Source organism: Dendrobates tinctorius, unplaced genomic scaffold (genome assembly GCF_039654945.1).
Source record: "Dendrobates tinctorius isolate UK_male_01 unplaced genomic scaffold, ASM3965494v1 ptg000165l, whole genome shotgun sequence".
Classification (NCBI taxonomy): domain Eukaryota; kingdom Metazoa; phylum Chordata; class Amphibia; order Anura; family Dendrobatidae; genus Dendrobates; species Dendrobates tinctorius.
Window position 1 is genome coordinate 18,253,076 of NW_027361832.1, and position 25,013 is coordinate 18,278,088.

At 44.0% G+C, this 25,013-nt stretch overlaps 1 protein-coding gene across 3 annotated transcripts in view; it reads left to right on the plus strand.

Moving 5' to 3' along the window:
- Positions 1-25,013, plus strand: part of CNGB3 (cyclic nucleotide gated channel subunit beta 3) — a 226,683-nt gene that overhangs the window by 103,944 nt on the left and 97,726 nt on the right. For all 3 annotated transcript variants that reach the window (XM_073550539.1, XM_073550538.1, XM_073550540.1), the window contains 3 exons: positions 9,093-9,244; positions 17,666-17,881; positions 20,302-20,510. In XM_073550539.1, coding sequence (XP_073406640.1) covers positions 9,093-9,244; positions 17,666-17,881; positions 20,302-20,510 — 577 coding nt within the window. The remainder of the gene's footprint in view (positions 1-9,092; positions 9,245-17,665; positions 17,882-20,301; positions 20,511-25,013) is intronic.

Sequence of the window (25,013 nt, forward strand, 5' to 3'; positions counted from 1 at the left end):
TGCCATTACATGTAAGCTTATAAGTGGCTGTTAAAAACTGCAGCTTATTTTGATTGCTCTGTTTGTTTTGACTGTAACAGGCAAGTATCCTGTTACGGGTATTTAAGTGGGCAACTATCCAGAATTTATAAGCAAAATTTGGGTCCATCCCAAATTGATCCCTTGAGATCTTATCTAATTTCTTTTGGGATACTGTCATGATCTTAGTAATTTATTTGCAATGTGTCCAGTGGAGAACTGATCAGTAGCCCAATGGGCATGCTATTTATCACTGAGAATGAGGAAGTTTCATGACCCTGGAAGCTCAAAGGTCCAATGTTTACCAGACCTAATTCGATATTAGCTTGTCCCTGGTAACCAATTTTGGCTTTCCTGATCTAATTGACCAGTATCCAGTCCTGGTTATCCATTGACAAAATCAGTGAAAACAGCTCCTATCCATGGTGGGTAGCCGTCTGGGTAGATCTCAAGGATCACTGCTTAACCAGTCTTGTCTATTGTGATTTTGTGGACAGTGAACCCTCTGCAGAAAAATCATGATATCCAAGTGAAGCTTCTTTCAAGCTTTCTTTTGCAATATGGAGATTATTCTTTACCATATACCGTAATCATCTTACAGGCAATACAGCAAATCAAAAGATAATTTCCCAGTATTGCTATAGGCTATGAATCCATGATAAGTGCACATTTTTTTTGTCCTCTCTAATTGCATAGCCACTGGCTATGATGGATGGATCTTCATGCCCCTGTGGAAATCTTATGGTGCTTCTCACTATATATACAGCTCTGGCAAAAATTAAGAGACCACCACATCAAATCCCTGTCATGGGCAGCCCATTCTAAAGACCGGAACCCCATTGAAAACCTCTGGAATGTAATCAAGAGGAAGATGGATAGTCACAAGCCATCAAACAAAGAAGAACTGCTTACATTTTTGCGCCAGAAGCAGTGTGAAAGACTGGTGGAAAGCATGCCAAGACGCATGAAAGCTGTGACTAAAAATCATGGGTATTCCACAAAATATTGATTTCTGAACTCTTCCTGAGTTAAAACATTAGTATTGTTGTTTCTAAATGATTATGAACTTGTTTTCTTTGCACTATTTGAGGTCTGAAAGCACTGTTTTTTTTAACTTTGACCATTTCTTATCAGGAAAAAAAAAATTATTGCTTGGAAATTCGGAGACATGTTGTCAGAACTTTATAGACTAAAAGAACAATTTACATTTTACTCAAAAATATACCTATACAGAGAAAAATCAGATAACTGAACATTTGAAAGTGGTCTCTTAATTTTTGCTAGAGCTGTATATATAATGACTACAGTATATAAAATGTTAAATGATATTCATATGGGAATATATGTCATATGTCACAATGGTTCTGTACATCATTGCTTATCTACAGAGTTGAAAAAAGACATATGAGAAATGAAGCAATTTTTTTCTTTAAATGAGACAAAGAATGTTATGGCACTCACATTTTACAATGTAAGGGTTCGTGCAGGCAACCGTATTATCAGTCCGGGTGTGATCTGACAAAACATGAGATCACAATTGGACCAATGTTATACTATGAGGCCGTGCACATGACATCTCGGTCTGAAGAAAAAAATTACAGTATGCCCGAGTTGTATCTGATTATCGGAGTGCACTCGGATATGCAAGTTAATGCGTACGTGGGAAACGTCGTATTGTCCTCGCATGACATCTGAGTGTAGTTCGATTTTCATGTACTAACACAATGGAGAAGATGGAGAGATTTTTTTTGCATCTTCTCATCTGAGAGAATCGGATCATACTATGATCACAGTTTGATTCAAGTGTGATTAGCATAATCAGCCCGATTCTTTTGGATGAGAGCGTATGCGCTGCTGTGACTCTAATCTAATACATATAAATCTCCGTAACTGCCATCCATACATGAACTATAACAGTCCAATGGCTACTTTAGATTGCCCAAGCACTGCTTCCCTATCAGTCCCTACTAATCCCTACTTTCTTCTACCATGCAAAGTGAGTACGCTGCCAAATAGTATATATCATACTTGCCAACTTTGGAAGTGGCAGCGTAGATTCTATACTAAACATTTTTGTAAACCGTGCCTCCTTTTTACAGGCCACACTGATTCTATGCCCCGCCCTATTGCCAGCCCCCTTAGCGTGAAACTGGACAGGCTCCACCTGAAGACAAAGAATTCTGGGGTCAGAATTCTGGGGTCACAAATTGGAAACCTTCTGGAAGCACTACAGAAAGTCTTTGCATTGCATAGAGAAATATATAAAATCCTCCAGGAGTCCAGGTGGTCTCCACAAATCCAACACCTGGGGAAAATGCTTTGACTTCTTTTTCCCAATTTTGTCGTAAATTCTGACAATGCGCGGTCACATTTTTGCTCAATGTGGGGATCTCAGTAATTAAAATGGAATACACGATCATGCAACCTATCCAATTGGACAGGAGGAAGAAATAAACTATTCCCCCATTGTGTTGTATTACGTATTCATCACTAGGCAGCAGTCATTTGTGTAATTTTCTGTACTCTGCCCGCATAGCCCTTCTTTTCTTGCTTACAATTTAATGAAGTAGATGAAGTTTTGATCTAAAATGAATCTTTGTAGCAATGAAATTCCCATTATTCTTGTCTGATGGATGTGTGTAATCCATTTACTAGTTATGGCAGTGAAAACAAAATCTCTGTTTTTCTCACGAGAGATTTCCTACTCTTCTGTTGTCTGTTTGGAGTAAAATACTGAGCGCCTGGATGGCTATGAATATGTGCCAAGCACCTTAGAGTATTGTTCTATTTTCTACTGATCGCTGAATTATGTATGAGATTACAACAAGTGTCTTTTCTGATCATACAAGTGCCTGAGAGTTTTATTAGAAAATTATTCCCATGCTATCATGTACTCCAAACATTTTCCTAAAGGAGGATCTTGTCCTAGATTGAGAGCAATTGTGCATTTAATCTTCAATACATGACATATCGTGTTTTCAGTCATTTTTATGCCGACACTTGAGAGCATGTTAGGGTACTTGCAACTGCATTTAATACAGTTTGTTCACCCACTGCAGATTTAAGTATATGATAAATGAACCTGCAAGGTTTACAGTCAACTTAAAGCTGTTTCCTTAAAGGATAGATACACTATATTATGGTTAAAAGAAATGAAAAGAGCTGGTAACTGTATTTTAGCCTATAAGCAAATATGATATGAAGAGAGGAACATATTTTCCATTAGCGGATCAGCTTAACCTTTCAGAATCAGTTGGACACAACTATTACATAATAGTTTTACGAACTTTTCAAGTGATAGTTCTTGAAAAGAATTAATGTTTTAGATGGCTTGTCAGGCAAACTTGAAAAAATAAAGAACTGTTCCAATAAAGTTTTAATTTGCACATCAAGCTATAGTAATATTAAATGAGTCCATACAAAGATTAGCTAATGAGTTAGAAAACGTCCCTGGCTCGTGATATGCAGCTTTACAGTCCAATGATATGCATCTTCAGAAGAAAGTTATCACAAGCAGAAGGCGGGGGCAGAGTTAAGCAGTGTCAAATAGGATAGCAGTTCTATTTCACCGATCACTGCTGCACTGAAATAGTATTTAGAGCAGAAGTAGTTGTGAGGATGAGTGGACCTCCAAGGGTGGACCCGCTGGACCGTGATAACAAACCACCCCTGGGCGACCGGACCAGGTGGACCGCCCCCCCTATACAGGGAGCGTTAGGGGCAGGCCCGAGAGAGACTATCACCACGGCAGCTGGTACCCGGGGACGGAACAAGAGACCTCAGCGAAGAACAAGGCAGACTGGTGGTAGACAGACAGAGCTGTGACACGTGAACACGGAGAGGGTGGAGACACTGGCAGGGAGACACGGCTGGGACACAGGAACACGGACAGATGGTCGTCACTGTCAGGAAGACACAGCTGGAACACAGGTACGGGAACACGGGCAGGATATGGAGACATTGGAGAGCAGGCACTAGGAGAAAGCACACGGAGGGCGTGAGGGCACAGACAAGGCGACAGGGCTAGCAATAGAGAAGGCAAAGAGCGTCAGAGGACGTGGGGCCAGAATCACTTGTAAAGCACAAATGACGGTCAGGCACAGCCCGGAGGAAGAGGCGGCCTGATAAGCAGAGTGTGCAGAGGACTCTGGGTCAGGAACCTCCAAGCCATGGAGCAGGCTGGGGAGGAGGCTGGGCTGACAGGCATGGTTGCCTAGCAACGGGGTGCGTGTGTGCCACTGAACTCAGCGCGCGTGCGCGCCCCCAAAGGATGACAGGAGCAGGAGCCAGGGCGGGCGCTCTCCGGGACGCCGAGAGCCGGTGAGTACAGCAGGGCTCGGGGGGAGGTGACGCAATGGACGCAGGCAGCGGCAGAGAGGCAGGAGCTGGGGGCAGCCGCGGCGGCAGAGAGACAGGAGCTGGAGGCGGCCGCGGTGGCGGCATGACAGTACCCCCCCTCCTTACGTGCCCCCCCTACGGCTGGAAAGAAAAAGGATTCCAGGCACCTGGATGTTTTCCTGGGGTTCCCAAGAACTCTCCTCAGGGCCAAAACACTTCCAATCAACCAGAAAAAAGGTTTTGCCTCTTCACTTTTTCATGGCGAGGATGTTCTTGACCTCAAAAACATCATCAGAGGAGGCCGGTAGAGGCAAAAGAGTGGTAGAAGCGTGAAACTGATTGAGGATGACTGGTTTGAGAAGAGAAACATGGAATGAATTAGGGATACAGAGCGAGGCGGGTAGTCTCAACTTGTAAGAGACATCATTGATGCGAGCCAAGACCTTGAAGGGTCCAATGTACCGGGGACCCAGCTTATGTGAAGGGATCTTTAGGTGGATGAATTTAGAAGAGAGCCAGACTATCTCCCGGATGATATAGTGGAGAGTCTAGGCGCCTCTTGTCCACATGTCTCTTCATTCTGTCCCGAGCTTGTTCGAGAGCAGTCCTGGTTTCCTGCCAGATCCTGGAGAACCCCCTGGACAGAAAATCAGCAGCTGGCACACCAGAGACATGAGGCACCGGCAGGGGTACACCAGGATGTTGCCCGTGGACAAAGAAGGGTGACTTGGATGAAGATTCGCTGGCGTGATTGTTGTATGCGAATTCGGCCCACGGGAGTAAGTCGGTCCAGTCGTTCTGGTGGGCGTTAGAGAAATGTCGGAGATAGGTTACCAGAGTCTGGTTAGTGCGTTCCACTTGACCATTGGTTTGTGGGTGGTAAGCCGAGGAGAAGTCAAGCGTGACATTCATACTCTTGCAGAGAGCCCTCCTGAACCGCGAAGTGAATTGGACTCCCCTGTCCAAAACAATATGTTGAGGAAGGCTATGAAAGCGAAAAACATAGTGGACGAAAATCTTCGCTAGCTCGGGTGCTGAGGGTAAACCTGGAAGCGGGATGAAATGAGCCATCTTGGAAAGCCTGTCCACTAATACGAGAATGACAGTGCAGCCCGAAGACTGAGGCAGATCGGTAATAAAGTCCATAGCAGTGTGTTGCCAAGGAGCCGAGGGAACTGGAAGTGGGTGTAAAAGACCGGAGGGAAGCTGTCGAGAGACCTTGTTCTTGGCACAAGACGGACAGGAGGTGATGAAGTTACGGACATCTTAGGAAAGGGTCGGCCACCAGTAGTAGCGGGACATGAGGGTGATAGTCTTTTTGAGACCTACATGACCTGCCAGCTTGGAGGCATGACCCCAGGGCAGGCCTTGCCTTCTGTTGTTCAAGGGAACAGAGGTCTTACCCGGAGGCAGGGAGGTCAAACTGATGGGTGCTAGCGTGATGACCTTGGAAGGGTCCAAGATGTGCGTGGGCTCCTCCTCGGTATCCACCGACAAAAAGGACCTGGACAGTGCATGAGCTTTGAGGTTTTTGTTGCTGGGACGGAAGTGGAGCTCAAAATCGAAACGAGCAAAGAATAAAGCCCATCTAGCTTGCTGGGGGTTAAGTCTCATATAGGCATGGAGCAAAAATTAAAAAATGACCATCGGTGGAAACTGTTGCAAACAAGAAAAGGGAAAAAAAGTGATGTAGTCAAATACATGAATAAAATATAAATTTTATTATGAGAAAACAAATCAAGACATATGCAGTGGAACTGAAATAATAGCTAAAATGAGGCGTATATCGCCTAGTATATAGATATCCATAAATGTGGCTACTAGTTTAAGTATTCACCTCCTTGGCCCTTTACCTATTTTGCTACATTACAACCTGTGTTTAAATATTTTTGTAATCCAATTTGTGTGTGATGCATCAGCACTAAATAGTCTACGTTGGTGAAGTGAGAAAAATCTAGGCATAAATGAAATTTATGGCATCAAATAGCTAAAAAAAAAAAGTGTGGGGACCCTTCTATTCTTGATAACCAGCCTTGTTTAAGCTGACAGCTGAGGGTTGCAGCCCCAGCTGTGAGTTTTGCCTGGCTGGTTATCAAAAATACAGGGGTAGCCATGCCATTTTTTTTTAATTATTTATTTACAGCGCTGGAGCGGCTAATGAATATTCCCATCCACCGCTCCTGCTCTCACTGTTATTAGCAGCATCAGGTGTCAGATGATGGGAGCAGTAGTCCCATCTGCTGACACCAGTGACTGGAGGCAAACTTTATACCTCCAATCACAGCTGAGCACTCATGCTGTCTTTTGACAACATGGGAACCGCGGCTCTCTTACCACCGGGGATGATTTCACCGCCGATCATAAGCGGTGTTTGCCACGCTGTCATGCACATGACAGTGTGGCAAACACTGGATGTTCAGGCCCCCCTATTCAAGTGAATGGTGTCCAGGTTTGGGTTTGGGTCCGGGTACTGTTCTGGTACCCGAATCCGAACTTTTTGTAACTGTTCAGCCAAACTCGCCAGACCCGAACATCCAGGAGTCCGCCCATCTCATTATGTGCACCCGCCTACTCTCCCATCTGTCCTCCCATTTGCACACCCACCCGTTACTGTTCTTGTGCCCCACTTCCTGGTCGTGAAGTGTGAAATTAGAAGCCATCACTTACTGCTGCCTGCGAACTACTAAGTACTACTAGGTTCAACCCTACTGACTGCTGCCTGTCTGCCTGCCTGCAAAAAGGCAAAGTTGCCTGTCTTAAAGGGGATATTTTAGTAACCTAACACTTATCCACTGTACACAAGATATGGGATAATTATTAGGGCCAGTTCACATGGCGGATCGTCAAGCAGAAGTTTGGCATTGACAGCCATGCCGACATTCTGATGAATATCCATGGTGGCTGCTTCAATCATGTATAGTGCATGTACCGCAGTATGTATACATTGCAGAGAGTCCCCGTTAGATTACAAAGCAAAAACCTGCTGACAGATTCCCTTTAACTACCTAAGAGCTGCATAATGAAAGGGGAGAGAGCCTGATTCCAGAGATACATCACTTATCGGACTGCTTGGTGCAGTTTTGATAAAATCCCTGTTTTCTCTTTACACTGTACACTGCCAGAAAGCTGCCAGTCAGTAGTGGGGGTAGGATCTCACAGATTACTTGGACAGCCATGCATGTGAGACCTCATGAGGCAGTAATAATCTCCTGCTGATAAAATGTTGATTGTATTGAAATTCCAGCACACAGCCTAGTAAGTCACAAATCCCTGTTATTGGGCTCTCTGCCTCTATATTAATAGCAAGAACTGCTGACAGATCCCCTTTCACGAGTACAGACAGGTCAGTAATAGAGCACCAATCCACTGACTTTACTTTCCCCCAACTTCAGGGATAAACAATTGGCACTATTGTCAGAAATCTTCATAGTCCCGAACCAAAGATTTTTTCTCTTGAACTTCGTATAAATACCAAATGGCAAAAAATAAAGGCAGTTTTAGTAACATAGCATCTGTATATTTGAGCAATTGGTAGAAGAAACAAACATATTTTGGTAGCAATAGACCGTTAAAGTCTTATTTTTGTCTTCATTTTTTTGCTTATCAGTTCAGTATTTTTGGAAATGGGCTAATGTAGCAATGATCAATTATCTAGAAATTATACATCTATTATTGTTATAGACTGTTTAATTTTATATAAAGACAGTTCTTGATTATGACACAGTACATTGTGCACATGTGGGCTCCATTACAAATCATGCCATCATGACATCGTCTGAAGATAGACAGGTCTGTCTGATTTCATTGGGTCACTTGGTAGAATGTTCATTGCAGCAGCGATGTTGGATAGATGCATTTACTTTTGCAAAATGAAATATATAGACATATGGTTGAATAGAAATCTTTAGCAGGATTCCTAAGAAATTGCTTGGATGACATTTCAATAAGATATGTCATAAAAGCAAAATTGGTGCAGATAAAGAAGGTGAACATACTTGACATATCCTATATTAATGGATAAATGAGGCTTCTGTTTGGAGGACATTATGGATGATGGGATGACCTTGTTTTGGCTTGTAGATATAGCAGTAGCGATGACAAGGTTTGCTCTAGTCTAGTATTAGAAAAAGTGAAACATCCAGCCTTATTGGATGGATGTGATGACTTTTGAAAAATTACTTGAAGGCTAATGGATCCATAAAGAGCCTACAAGAGTTTCCTAATATTGTATACCATGCCAAAAACACACACCATAAAAGGGAGCTTGACGTATACATGGCAGATGGGACAACCATGTGCTTAAGAATTATTCATTCACATGTCACAAAATGAATGAGACTCTGGTCTGGAGAACATAATAGTTGATGGGGTCTTCTAGTTTTGGCTAGTAGAATATAGTGGTCTGAGAAGCAAGACACAAGGATTCAGATATCACGTGCATCAATATTATTGATTACAATTTTTTGTTTCATGGTTGGACTAGGCCCTTTATCAGGCAGATATCACTCTAGGGAGAAGTGTGATATAGGAGGAGCTCAAGGTGACCATGACCACAATTATGCCAAAGCCCTCTTGATTTCACATTACTCTTGAGTATTGCCCAATATAGCACCATTTCTTTTGCTTGTATTCTTTATGTCATTGGTGTGCTTTGTGGAAAATTCATTTAGATTGCTCAGTTTAGGTAATGCTGTTATACATTTGACTGCTATGATTTTTTTCATTTGGTTTCATAGAAAAAACATACAAGATGATCCAAATGTCAACAACGAGAAGGCTGGAGTCCAAATTCTTGACCTCGTCAAACGCATGCGGGAAAGAACCAGCCAGTACAAGGAAAAATTGGCTGATGCAGATGTTTCATCACCAGAGCAAAGCCCTACAGCAAGTAATTTATATATTATTAGGTTCAGAGTGTGATTTTTGGGTTAATGCACCTACTTACATTGTAAATTGTACACACACAAGTTTTGAGACTAGATTCCATCTTGTTTCCCCAGCAAATTTTGATAACTTCTACCAAGCTTCTGCTATTCCGCTTATTCAAAAGTTTATTTTATTGTTAAGCATTAGGTTTAGCCATCTGATAGCCTTACTTAGTGTGGCTATAGAAACCTCAGTTTAAAAAAATAATGACGCTGTGTAAAATGTAAAGAAATCAAGCAAGAATGAAATGATTTGAGAATCTAAGAGCCATTTTTAATTCATAACAGAACACAAATCAGAAGTTGAACATTGGACATTTTTTATTTCACATGAAAAAATAACTAATTTAGAAACTGATGGCAGCAACACATCTAAAGTTGGAACAAGGTTATCAAAATGCTGGAAAAATAAGTGTCACTAATGAAAACAGATGGAGGGGCAATTCTCATGTAAATTTCATGACGGTGTATAAAAATAGCATATTGGAGAGTCAACGTATCTCAGAAGGAAACATTGTCAGAGGTTCACCAATCTGTGAACAATTGTGTCTAAAAATTATGGAACAATTTCAGAAAAAATATTTCTCAATGTAAAATTGAGAACAACCTGAATGCCTGACCATCTACAGAATATACAGGTGCTTCTCCCAAAATTAGAATATCATCAAAAAGTTAATTCATTTCAGTTATTCAATACAAAAAGTGAAACTCCTATATTATATAGTGTCATTACAAACAGAGTGACATATTTCAAGTATATATTTCTGTTAATGTTGATGATTATGGTTTACAGCCAATAAAAATGAAAACCCAAAAGTCATTATCTCAGTAAATTAGAATGATTGTCAAAAAAACACCTGCAAAGGCTTCCTAAGCACTTAAAAAGGTCCCTTAGTCAGTGTCAGTAGGCTCCACAATCATGGGGAAGATTGCTGATTTGACAGATGTCCATGAAGCAGTCATTGACACACTCCACAAGGAGGATAAGACACAAAAGATCATTGCTTGAAATAGATCACTCTGTTTGTAATGACTCTGCAGAGGCGTATCTAGGCTTTCTGGCACCCGGGGCAAGAATTCGGTTCGGCGCCCCCCCCCCAAGTACATATGCGACTTGCACACTTAGCCATGTACCGATGAGCTGCTCTCCCTAATGCTCTCAATGTTCAGTAAAAAAACTGAGAGAAGCAGGAAGAGAAGCTCGTTGTCACAGGACCATAAGTATGAAAATCACATAGGAGTGAAGTGTCCATGTGATGAGTACTGGAACCTGCAGAGCTGAGTCCTGACATTGCAGCCTCTGAATTCTCACAACGAATGCACTGCACACTTTTACGATTCTTCCTTGCCGATGTACAATCATGTCAGCACAAGTATGTGATTTGTATACTTCTGGCCACACTCCGACTAGACGTGCCCGGCCTCGCTCTGTTCATTTTCATTGAGTGAGGCCACACATGTCTAGTCAGCATGTGACTGCATGTATGTAAATTACCAGCACAAGAGAATCCTGACAGCGTTCAGTGAGCACTGTGAGAATTCAGAAGTCTGCAGTCACATAGAATGACTGCAGACTCAGCACAAGCCTGGACAACCCCTTTAATGTTCCTAACATAAATAAAAACTTGAGAAGTAGTCAGTGTCACAAATAACATTTACATCCAGGTACCTTATAGATGTCGTCATCTCTGGAGTCGTTCTCCTTCTTTTCTTCTTCTTGTCCAGACCCCATGATGAGTTTTCTCATCACCAGCCGTCTCTGCAGACTTCCATCTTCTCTGGTCTTCTGCAGCAAATCTCCACACGATCCCCTTAAAGATAGAAGTGTCATTATAATGCCTCTAAATACAAATATCTGCAATATACTGTCTCCTCACACTATTCCCCTCCTTCCTCATACTGTCTCCTCTAACATCCCACCTGTTCACCATACTGTCTCCTCATATATTTACCCCCTCACTCTCTATACTGTCTGCTCACACATACCCCCGACTCCCAATACTGTGTCTGCACACATCCCATCACCCTCACTCCCCATACTGTGTCCTTTTACATTAACCCGTTTGCTCCCCATACTGTCTGCACCCATCATACTGTCTGCACCAATCCCCTATACTGTTTCCTCATACATACTCTTTATTTTGTGTCCTCAAATCTCCCCACACATTAAATCCCCCCATCCCCACTCCAAATCCCCCCATCCCCAATCCCCCACACACAATAAGCACCCCCATCCCCACTCCAAATCCCCCACACACATTAAATCCCCCATCCCCACTCCAAATCCCCTCACACACATTAAATCCCCCCACACATTAACCCAATCCCCACTCATTAACCCCCATCACCACTCCAAATCCCCACACACATTAAATAACCCCCATCCCCACTCAAAATGCCCCCACACATTAACCCCATCCCCGCTCATTAACCCCCATCACCACTCATTAGCCCACACACACATTAACCCCATCCCCATTCATTAACCCCCCACCCATTAACCCTTATCTCCACTCATTAACCCCCATCCCCACTCATTAACCCCCATCCCCACTCTTTAATGCCCCCACTCATTAACCCCCATCCCCACTCATTAACCCCCATCCCCACTCATTAACCCCCATCCCCTCTCATTAATGCCCCCACACATTAACCCCCATCCCCATTAATTAACCCCCCACACATTAACCCCCATCCCCACTCATTAACCCCCCATCCCCACTCATTAACACCCCATCCCCATTCATTAACCCCCATCCCCACTCATTAATGCCCCCACACATTAACCCCCATGCCCACACATTAACCCCCATGCGCTCTACAAATCCCCCATCTCCCATCTTCGGTGGTTCTTCAGCTCCACAGTGGAGCAAACTTACCACCAGGGTTCTCTCTGGGCGCCGGGGAGTGACATCAGCAGCGTGATCACATGACCTGATCACGCTGCTAACGTCGCTCTGACCCAGCGGTCAGAGCTGCAATTGCACTGGCATCTGTATAGACGCCAGTACAATTGCTCCCTGGGAGCCGGCATGCACTCTTCTCTGCGCCGGCTGTCAGCTTGACAGCTGACACAGAGAACAGCCGACTCCCAGGCCGGGGGCGGCAGAACGCAGTCGCCAGGGAGGACACTGCAGACCGCTGCATTAGGTGGCCCGACTGCGCCCCCCTGCTGGCTGCGCCCGGGGCAAATGCCCCGGCTGCCCCCCCTAGATACGCCGCTGTGACTCTGTATAATATATGAGTTTCACTTTTTATATTGAATAACTGAAATAAATTAACTTTTTGATGATATTCTAATTTTGTGAGAAGCACCTGTAATATCATTGAAAGATTCCGAGATTCCGGAGAAATCAATGTGTACAATGGAAAGGACCAATGGTCATTATTGGATGCTCGTGATCTATGGGCCCTCAGTTGGCACTGCATTAAAAACAGACTTTATTCAGCTGTGCAAATCATTTGATGGGTTCAGGACTAGTTCCAGAAATCATTGTCTGAGAACACAGTTTTCTGTGCAATGCACAAATAGAAGTGAAAGCTGTTTCATCAAAAGAAGAAGCCATATATCAACACAATCTGGAAATGCTACAGTCTTCTCTGGATCAAAGCTCATTCAAAATGGATTAAGACAAAATGGAAAAAAATGTTCTGTGAAAACTATAGTTGCCAAGTTCTGCGCACTCAAGAGGAGAGAGACAATTCAGCTTGTTATCAGCGCACAGTTCAAAGCCTTCATCTCTGATGGTATGGTGTTATATTAGCACTGGTGATGAGCGCAAGTGTTCGTTACTCGACTTTGCCTAGTGTGCTCGGGTATGCACCGAGTTTCACGGGTGCATGAGAGACATGTTTGAGTCCCCGCGCCCACATGTTTTGAAGCTGTTAGACAACCACAAAACATGCAGAGATTGCTCGGGTATTCAAGCAGTTCCCTTATGTTTTAGGGCTCTCTAACAGCCTTAAAACATGAGGGCACGGGGAATTAAACATGTCATTCCAGCAACCGCGATACTTGGTGCATACCCGAACACCCTAGGTAAACTCAAGTACCTAGCACTTGCGCTTATCACTAATTAGTACTTATGTCATGAGCAGATTACACATCTAGAAAGGCACTCTCAATGCTCAGCATTATTTATAGGTTTCAGAATAAAATATCCTCCCATCCAGTCAACGTCTGTTTCAGGGAAGACCTTGCATACTTCAGCAAGGCAATGCTAAACCACATACTGCATTCATCACAACAGAATGGCATCATAGAAGAAGGGTTGAGTTAATGAACTGGCAGTCCAAACCTTTAACCAATAGAAAACATTTGAATTGTTATGAAATGAATAATCCGGCAAAGACAACCCTGGACTATTGATCAGCTATGGTCTGCATCAGTCAAGAATAGGACAATATTCCTCTCCCAAAACTCCAGCAATTGTTCTCCTCACTTCCCACAATTACAGACTGTTGCAAAAAAGAAGACAGGATGCTACACAATGGTAGACATGGCCCTGTCCCAACTTTTTTAAGTTGTGTTGCTGTCATCAATTTCTAAATGGGTTCATTTTTTAAAATGAAATGGAAAAATGTCCAGCGAGTAAGTCTTGATATGTCATACAGTATATGTTCTGTTGTGAATATAAGAGATTTCCAAATCATTGCATTCTTGTTTTATTAATATCTTACAGCGACCCAACTTTTGGGGAGAGGGGGTAAAGAAGCATATAACAAGCTAATACAACCTTGCAATACCTAAAACTCAATAACATGTATCTATCACAGTGCTTAACTTCACCTTCCTGGCACAGTTTGGGAGGAAATAATAAAGTATATAGAGTATACTATGTTCGCTTGATTTAATTAGTATTTGAGACAAAAATAATCACGGTTCATGCATTGTGAACCAGTTTATGATTCTTGTTAGCCAATTGGGCGGAATTAGCAGGCCCGCCACCAGCAAGCTGCCATAGAATGTAAACCACAAAACGAAACTAAAAGCAGCACAACTGTTTTAATATAAAATGTGACTAATTTTACCAATAGCTTGCAACATTTGCTAACTTTGTCGCAGAATAGACCCCACAAAAGAAGGCTGATACCAAATATGACCATATTAATTTTTGTGAACAGATGCTATGCCTTCTGTTACTATAATCTCTCCTAGGTATGTCTTTTTCATGAGCATATCCAATGCTAGTAGATTATAAGCAGAAAACAATGCTGCATAATAGGCTACATTTATGCAGTGTTGGTGGAGCAATTTTGGTCTAATATATTCTGTCGTGTTCTCTCGACATTGCAGTGCATATATCAAAGATTGCCATCCAGTACAGTAATGGAAGGAAAGAGCAGCTCTCACATTTTTCTATATCGTTAGCAATTACAGCATGGCGTCTAGGTGAGATGTGTCAGCTCACCAGGGTGGTATAAATGTGTATACCTGTGTCCGCATCAGTATAATACTGTACCTGTTGTAAATAGGTTTGATCATCTGCAGTAATGTTGTTATTTGGTCATGACTCAGTGGCGTCCAACATCTCTCACGCTAGGTCCCTGCCTCTTCCATCTCTCAGCAATGTCCTGGCAGAAATTCATCTGGACAGGTTCTGGTCATGGACAAGACCAGCTCCACTTTGGCGCTGGTCTGATATCAGTGAGATATTTCCACCAGAGGATATAGTTGGATTCCCCTCCGCCACATCCTCTCCCTGTTCTCAATAACTACAGACTGCCCTTAAGATCTCCACACTTCCCCTTCCTATGTTTCACATCACCTCAAATTGTAGCTCCACCTCTGACAATCAATGTGTATCTTACAATATTTCAGTAATGCTTAGGCAACAGCGACATCTTGACTATGCCTGGTTGGAGATCCAGCGGCGAGAACCACAGATCTGTCTAGCCTGTTATTCCTTACAATAACTCTGCCGCAGTGTGTGTTTTGTATCCTAGACAAATTAGCTGCATTCATCTTAGGAAAGATGAATGCAGCACGTTATCAGCAAATACTGGAGGCAAATTTAAATTAATCAGCCCGGAAGCTGCGCATGGGACGTACTTGGAAGTTCCAACACGACAATGATCCAAAACACAAGGCTAAGTTGACCTGTCATTGGCTACAGTACAACAAAGTGAAGGTTCTGGAGTGGCCTTCTCAGTTTCCTGACCTCAATATAATTGAGCCACTCTGGGGAGATCTCAAGTACGCAGTTCATGCTAGACAGCCCAGGAATTTACAGGAACTGGAGGCTTCTTGTCAAGAAGAGTGGGCAGCTTTACCATCTGAGAAAATAAAGAACCTCTTCCACAACTACCACAAAAGACTACAAGCTGTCATTAATGATAGAGGGGGCAATACACGATATTAAGGAATGGCGTATGTGAACTTTTGATCAGGGTGATTTGGATGTTTTGGGTTTTCACTATGATTTAAAAAGAGAAAACACAGTAGTTTGACAATAAATGGCTTCACCCAACCACTAACCATGAGTGGAGAAAAAGGTTTGGTGTTATCATTCATATTCTCTGAAAAAAGGCCAAGAAAACAAAAATTGTAAACTTTTGAGCGCAACTGTATGTAGCATTGGACTGCAAAGCCCTTAGCCCTGCCTAGACACTGTATTCTACCACTTTCCCTGCTCCTGCAACTGTTCCTATGCTAAATGCAGAATGTATCTGATTCAAACAGCAAAGCACAAGATTAGCCCTTAGAAGGACTGTTAGTATGGTGGTCCAGCATCAGCACTAGTATCAACACCAGGGGACTCTGATTAGTTAAACTATGCACACACAGGCCTAGATATCTGCTCTCTTCCTCCAATCAGAACTGTCCCTGAGCTATGCAATGGCGTCAGTGAGTTGAGCACGACGGTGCTAGTCCATTTATATCCTCTGAGGTAATGCGGCCAGTCAATCAGTAATGCCACTACCAAGATGCATACAGTTTTACAGTGATTGGCAGACAATCCCCACATGCTTATTCACTGTATAACAGGTGCCAAGCATGCGGGGCAGGGATCTGAGCTTCAAATCCGAGCACCAGCTAATGCTCGTCGAGTGCAGCACAAATCCAAGCACCCAGAAACTCTAGTGATATCCAAGTATCGCTGAGCACGTTTCCTCTGAGAAAAGTGGATCCCATTCTAATCAAAGTCTGATCAGAGTGTGATTAGCATAAGTGGACCGTTTTCTCAGATGGAAACATACTGTCGTCTGAACTGCCCTAAGTTACAGAACATGTTACTATGACTGAATTTTAAATTGAAATATCGTGTAAATGTTCATTTTGTTATATAATTTTGAAAAAGTCTCAGCTGGAGCTAAATCGCATCAAATGGTGAATTCTAAGCAAGTGGGAATAAAACATTAACGACTGTAATATACACAATGCGAGTGCTGGCCTTTTCTTCCGTCATTAGGGTATATGCACACAATGTCTTTATTAGGTGGATTCCGCTTTGGAAACCACCTGAAAAACTCTCAAAAGAATGAACATATGCATTTCTATGTAAAAACCACTTTCTGTGCATATGTTCAGGCTTATGAAAGTCTGAACTCTTTCAGGTTTCTAAAAACTCCCAAGTTGTTGAAAGAAGTGAACTGACCACTCTGATGGCATTTTCTGCTCAGATGACACTCAGTACTTTACAATACCAGAGCAGTAGTTATTCTTGCACCATGCTCTGTTGACAGGGTGGGATTGACAGCAGGTTCACCATGACAGAGCAGCCAGAAACAGAAAGAGCTCCTCTGTTGACATGGAGCAGCTCAATCGCCAGCAGGAGTGGTCGTTACAGTAGAACAAGCACTTAGTTGCCTCTGTCATTAACTTCCTGCCTGTTAGTTTTTAGGCCCAATGTAAAAAAAATATGATAGTCCTGGATAACACCTTTAAATGGGAAAACTCAAATGATCCCCGGAAGATGTCAGGACGTCATTCTTGCTTAAAAAAAATGCTAGAGGTTTCTTCATTATTCAATGGAGTAAAAAATACTTCAGAAATCACAGTAAAATATCCTTCACAAAAAGCATGGGAACCTCCCCACAAAAAATAAGAGTTGACAACCAAAACCGTAGAAAAAATTTAAGAAACAACTAAAAAGATGCAGCAGGAAAAAAAAAATGCCAGTGTTTCCTGAGGTGCCTTAATTTTAAATACTTCATGTACACATACCCCTATCCAGGTGTGCACATAGATTTTTCAAGTCAAACATGGGGATGTTGGGTGTCTTTTTGGCTTACATATGGCCAGGATAGGTTAAGATGAACTATGTTTTGAAGACCTACTTGCCTTGTGTAAGTATTCTATGGGAAAAAGTCCATATGACAAGACCAGATTATTTAGGGTGTAGGACTCGTGTATGCTGCTGCAGTTGATGTTTCACTTTCAGCTCCAGTTAAAAAACCTGCAGCACCCCCACCGCCACCGCCACCTCCACCTCCAAAAGAAGAAGAAAAAGCTGAAAAAGAAATGGATGCTGAGAAAGCAACACAAGAAGCAGAAGAAGAACATTACTGTGATATGCTCTGCTGCAAGTTCAAGAGACGACCAATTCAAAAGTACATTAAAAAGCTGAAGATTCCTGACTCCATTGATGAATATACAGGTGAGCGTTGATATCTTAGGGTTTGGAAACCATTTTCATTGTAGAGGTCCTATAAATAGATATTGGTTTCTTGAAATGACTTTGAGGTCACACTTCTTATGGTGTTAATAGTGTTGTATCATTTCTTTTTGGACATCTTCATTCCTCTATGGGCAGGTGCTGACAAGCGTATTTTTGATCTGAGTATAATCCAACAAAACATTGCATTGCTTTCGGACCAATGTTTGTTTGTTTTTTTCTAAGACTGTCCAAGGAAAAAAAAATTGCTGTGTGCTAGAGTTTGATCTGATATTCAGATCGCACTCAGTTATGCAAGTCATTGAGTCCAGGGAGACATCGGACCCCATCTCGGATAACATCTGAGTGCTGTCTAATTTCCACAGACTGACACAATGGAGAAGATGGAAAAAAAACATTTCTTCATCTTCTCCGAGAGAATCGGATCAGAGTTTGATCATAGTGTAATTTGCATAATCGTCCCGATTCTCTCGGTTTAGAGAATCTACGGCCGTTTGCATCTGCCCTAATGAAGCTAAAAATATCAGACTTATGGTATACAACATATAATCTCAGATACCCATTAACTGGTCATTGGATCACATCCTGGTGATGCTATTTGGAGCATACTATATATTTGTAGTCATGAATCTAATAAAGTTATGAGCAAGATGGTTGTAGACCTACTATTTGGCCAATTTTGCTCTATTAATTCACAATACTACTATTCATCCTACTAGTGTTTTGTTCTTGATAATGCAAAACCAAGTTCAAATTCAGATTTCCCACGCTTATATTCATCGCAATGTCAATAATAAACATACAGCTCTAGGGGTACTGTTTTGAAATGGCAAAAATAGTACAACTTTCTGTGGAAGCCATATGTATGGAGTTATTCTCCCCTTGAACCAAAAATTATGGGGGAAATAGCTCCTTGCATTGAGAGTTAAATGAAGCAGGAATTATTTTTTTGTTGATGGACCTGTACAAAATCCAACAGAAAAAAAAACGTGTCTCTTTATGAAACCATGAGCATAAAGATATGCAGAAAGAACCCAGTGGCATGGAGCAGGAATACAGACAAGTTAATGAGCCCTTGCTCTTATGGTCAGTTTGGTTTACTTTTTATATCTCTCAAAATGGGATCCTTCTTTTAATAACATTTTAGTAAAACATTAGAATTCTCAAATTCAATAACATAGTTTGGGTATCTTTTACATTTATTGCTGGACTCTATTGCTGATCACACTGGGTTTTACTCTTACAGAGTTTTCCTATTTAAAAAGTTAATATCATTTCCTAAGATGAGTAAAATTTCAAAGTGTTTGTAAAAAAAAAAACAAACACCTTTCCAATTTAAAGTAATGATGATAGAAATATTTTAATACAGCAAAGCTAATGAAAATGTAAAAACTTCTTCATTAAAATAGTAGCATGGGTATAGAAAAATTCTGACACGATTCAAGCCTGAATCGTGACTCGAAATATGTCAGTTATTTGTCTATGCCCATGCTACTATTTTAATGAAGTCACAAAATAATAATTTTAATTCACTTTGTTGGATATAAAAACTTTTATCATTACTTTGAACAAAGCTGCTTGATACCTCCACAAGTCTTATTGATGCACAATGGAGTGGATTGCCCAAGACCCAGATGGGACAACATACATATATTGGATGGGGTGAGCTATATCCTCAAATTTTCTTATACTACAACTTTGCTATTTACTTTATTAAATTACATTATTAAAATTCCTCTCAGTTCTCAATAATGGAGTCATTTTTTTTATTAGGAAACTGGTCACTGACAAATATGCAAAGTACTTACAAGCTCCTACCAACTGAGCTATTAAGTGCTGCACTGACGCTGCCCAGGACTGCTGGAATAACAGCTCCTGTGTTCAGTGCTACTGTGCTCCTTCAATGCCTCACATAGCAATATCGGGAGGGTTCAGTTCGGGGCAGCAGCGAGACAGTTCCATTGTTAAAAACTGAAAATCAAGCAGGAGTGCACTGCCCCCTTGGCAAGCAAGAAGCTGCAAGGCACGGAAGCCTTGCACTCCTGAAAATATGTTGGGTTGCTACTATTTTGCCTGCACCTAAAAATCCATTTCATACATGGATGTACGTTGATTTTTGCAAAACCCCCATTCAAACGAAAAGACAATACAGACATTTCTGCAACAAATCTACCATATGTATATACACCCTTTTGTGTACTTCTTGCTGTATTATGCACAGATAATTGACAGTAAAATTAATGTACGTAACTACCAGGAGAAAAGCTTTATACAAATGCTCTCCTAAAATAACCTGTGAAACGCATTGTTATCCACACTGTCAAGGTCAGAGCATGACATAACTGTTAACTAATTAATCCCACCAGTGCCATGTTGTAGATGAGCATTATATTCTCTCCTAGATCGATTATATCTCCTCTGGCTGCTTATTGTGGCAGTGTCATTCAACTGGAACTGCTGGTTTATTACACTGCGATGCGTGTTTCCAATGCAAAACGCTGACAATCTGCTGTACTGGATGATCGTTGACTACTCCTGTGATATTTGCTACCTGTTGGATATGTTTGTGTTCCAACCACGTCTCCAATTCATAAAAGGAGGTGACATAATAGTAAGTACGACATCCCATAAATATGTCAAGAAGACGACTTCTTCTGAAAAAAATCCTCAGTATTCAGATAATACTTCATGGAGTTTCTTGAAAAAAACCAATATTTGTCAGAACATGAGATTATTGGGGGACATTGGCCAAGGACTCCACTATTTTTGCGGGGAAATTTACAGTAGGTGTGTAGGGTCGGTGGGCCGGGCTGGGGGGGTGGTCCCTCTATATGCCGCGCAGAGATGAAACAGAGACAAGATGGAGGCAGATTCTGGGTGCAACAGGTCCAAGTTTATTTCTCACCTGCCGTCCGTCTGACGGCCTCAGAAGCACACCGCACTTCCTTCACCTCACGGCCCTCTGTTTCCAGGGCCGCTTTCCACACACCGTACATTACACTGGGGACGTGTATGCACACACCGTCCCCTCATCACTCGTCGACGCTCCTGACAGGTCTGTCACTGTGGCCGCCTTAGGCCCGTAAATCAACAGCGCTTCCACTGATCAGTCGTCGGGTCAGATACAGTGTCTCACACCCAGTGCCTCGTCCCTTCTGCGGTTCTTCCTGTCAGGACCACCCCCCTGACGTTCTCTCTCCTCAGTCCCCCTGGTTTAGATTCTCCTCACAGCGCACAGACTGTCGCAGTCCTCCTGTCACTGGAGCTCCCCCTGGGGACTGGACCCTTCTGGAACCCTCCCTCAGTATTTATAGCTCTCCCGGTCCCCTGTCACTGTAACCACGCCCCCCATGACCAACGGTTTCTAAAGCCCTAAGCTGATGTCAAGTCCTTTGCTCACGCTCCTCCCTGCCATCTAATGGTCAACCCAAGGTACTGCACGTCCACTACACTTTCCTAGCTGTTTCCCCACTGTAATAGCTGACACCTACCTACACTGTGCAAACCTTTCCTTCTTCACACTGACTAGCCCGTCCGTCCGTCAGGTCACCTTCCCTACACTCTCCCTTCCTTTGTCCATTGTCATCCTCGACAATAGTCATCCCTGCCTTCGTCGTTCTGAAGCTACACCTACATTCTGTTGTCAGACCAGCTGTTGAGCCATACCCACTATCTGCGGGGGACCGAACCATACTGGGAGCACTATGCTCTGAGCAGCCTACTGCTACTCACCAGCGCACACGCCGCATGACAACGTCTTTCAAATTGGGCTAGGTACACCCATATTCTCTCTATGGCGTGTACCTTCCCCTACTCTCCCCTACTGTCACCTTCCACTATTCGGTACGCCATGATCGAGGTCTCTTACCTTCCAGATCATTACCAGCGCCCGCCTTCCTCCTTCAGGGGTGTCCGTGGTGTTGGGGACCTGACCTAGGACGGCTGTCTTCCTCACGTCTTCCAACTCATTTTCCTTTCTTTCAATAACATGTCATGGTCGGCGTCCCACTCTCCCAGACCTCCTCAACTCTTAGATCCCTACCGGATCTCACACTTTCCTTTGGTCCCGCAGACCTTCCCTTACCGGGACCTGTTGCATTTTACTTTGGCATATTATACATTAAACAACTTTATAATAGCACAAGTACCCATTTTTATATTTTTTTTTTTCGTTTTCTTTTGCTCATTTTAAAACCAACATATAACAACATAACATTGCATGTCTTCTTTCTCCCCCCTTCCTTGGACCTGAACACTCCTCCACTTCTCCGTATCCCCGTTCTGCCAAGTTTCAAATCAGCAAATAACATCCTGTAAGAGGAACATACTAAAAATAAGCTCAGCACATCAAACATTTTATTTTTTTTTTAAACTAGAACTGTTCTTCAGAACCTGCACTACAGTGCACCGAACTCTCGACAGTCTACTTCACTACGCAGTGGCTAGTAGTGAGGCACCCCACAGCCGTGGAGCCCCCGGGGATACTGAGGGTGTCCATTCAAGTCCTCTTCTTTTCCATGCCGGCCTCTCCTTGAGTGTGGAGCAGGTTCCACACTTCCTGCTCCCGGGCCTTATTCCTGATCACCTCCGCTACCCACACGGAGGGAACAGCACGGGCCCTGGAGTCCGGTGGGCGGGACTCCGCTGAAAAAGATCGCAAGATAGAAACGGCCGAAGATTTCTGTGGCCCAGCAGCCGCTGGGGTCAGGTGGCAAATGGGGACAACCGGGTCCTCGGGGGCTGGAATCACAGGGCCCGCTAAGTCGGTCGCAGCCGACTCCAGCAGCGGCATAACCGCGGCCTCAGGACAGGCCGCATTCACTACTTCCAACGGAGCCGGAGTAACGGCCGATTTCAACGATGCAGCTGCTATTAGCAGGGAAAGCGCAGCAGCGTCTTCTTTGGGTGAGCTCTGCACTGGTGACTCCGGGCTGGGTAGTTCGGGGACATGAGCGGGGGCCTCGCTCAGCTCTGCATACACCACGGGGCCCGTGGTAACTAGGCCTTCCGGTGCGCAGGGGGCCGCGTGCTGCAGCAGAATGGTGGGGGCCGCTTGCGGAGGCACTGGTAGGGCCAGGGGTACTCTCACCTTCCCCAGCGCTGCGGTCTCCGTCCCATCATCACGCGGTTTCCCCCGCAGCCTCCGTTCCTTGCTCCACTGTCCTGCGGGCCTTTCCCCCAGACTCGGGGGCTCCGCTGAGAATTCCTCTGCTGGTATTGGTGGCGGCCGTTCTCGCTGACTCTGCTCAGGCTCCGCTCCCCGGCTCAGCATCCCGCTGCCTGCCCGTGGTTCTGAATATGACTTCTGGTGCAGCTCCATCTCTCGCCGCCATTGCCACTCTAGGCGACTGATGCCCCGACACCCGCAGCGTCTCATACCGTCCGTTGGGCAGCACTCGAATGGCGTCAGACAGCCGCAGCCAAGTTTTTCTTCTGTGCCACTCCTCCTGCTGGGTAGGGCATTGGCAGACCTTTCCACCCATCTGCCAGGGTCCAGTACATGGGAGCGTCAGCCTCCGGGCACATACTGCTGTCCACGGGGGTACGTTGGAGGGGACCCCAGTACATTCAACAAGACTGCAAACACTCGGACCTCTCCCCTGCGCTGTAGTAATGCTGCCATCTTGCGCAGCACCTGATGCCGCCCCGGATCTTCTGTCAGCACCACTGAGTCACCACAGCGCTCCCAATTTGTAATCCACAGGTAAGCCAATTGTAATCCACAGGTATTTATAATCCAAAATAGAGCAGCCCAAGTTTTTCTCAGTCCTTCAGACGCAGGCCTGCCGCAGAAGATAGCGTATTAGCGGCGGCTATCCTGCCGACTACGCCAATTGTAGGGTCGGTGGGCCGGGCTGGGGGGGTGGTCCCTCTTTATGCCGCGCAGAGATGAAACAGAGACAAGATGGAGGCAGATTCTGGGTGCAACAGGTCCAAGTTTATTTCTCATCTGCCGTCCGCCTGACGGCCTCAGAAGCACACCGCACTTCCTTCACCTCACGGCCCTCTGTTTCCAGGGCCGCTTTCCACAAACCGTACATTACACTGGGGACGTGTATGCACACACCGTCCCCTTATCACTCGTCGATGCTCCTGACAGGTCCGTCACTGTGGCTGCCTTAGGCCCGTAAACCAACAGCGCTTCACTGACCAGCTGTCGTGTCCAATACGGTGTCTCACACCCAGTGCCTCGTCCCTTCTGCGGTTCTTCCTGTCAGGACCACCCCCCTGACGTTCTCTCTCCTCAGTCCCCCTGGTTTAGATTCTCCTCACAGCGCACAGACTGTCGCAGTCCTCCTGTCACTGGAGCTCCCCCTGGGGACTGGAACCTTCTGGAACCCTCCCTCAGTATTTATAGCTCTCCCGGTCCCCTGTCACTGTCACCACGCCCCCCATGACCAACGGTTTCTAAAGCCCTAAGCTGATGTCAAGTCCTTTGCTCACGCTCCTCCCTGCCATCTAATGGTCAACCCAAGGTACTGCATGTCCACTACACTTTCCTAGCTGTTTCCCCACTGTAATAACTGACACCTACCTACACTGTGCAAACCTTTCCTTATTCACTCTGACTAGCCCGTCCGTCCGTCAGGTCACCTTCCCTACAGGTGTGCTTCACCTTTGCACAAATTTAGCTGTTTTTTGCTTCTCTTTTCACTTATTTAAAAGTACCAAGAAGAGATGGTGGAGTTTAGTAATGGGGGTAAGGCCTCTTGTACCGATAATTGAACAAAATTTGAATGCAAATTTACACCAGTGAATAGCTGAAGTAGCAGAGGTGGACACAGAAGAGGCCCCATGTGCAAGTGCGGTATGTGGACCCTTTGTAGTCCATCCCTTCATGTGCGGCTGTGGAGGTAGACATTGGTCCCTTTACCTCTTGGGCCCCTGTGCAACTGCACAGGTGCCAATGTTATGTCTGCTCCTGTGGAGTAGGCATACATGGACAAAGGAGGTGCAAATGTTACTTAAAGGCATGTGTCTTTGAAAATGTTTAACATATGGTGAAATGCCAGTCTTAAAGCACCATTCCAGAGCATTTTTTTTCCAGTGCCAGAGTGTTGCCACCAATCTGAGATCCCGGCCCATAGTCTTATACCTACAGACCACAATCTTC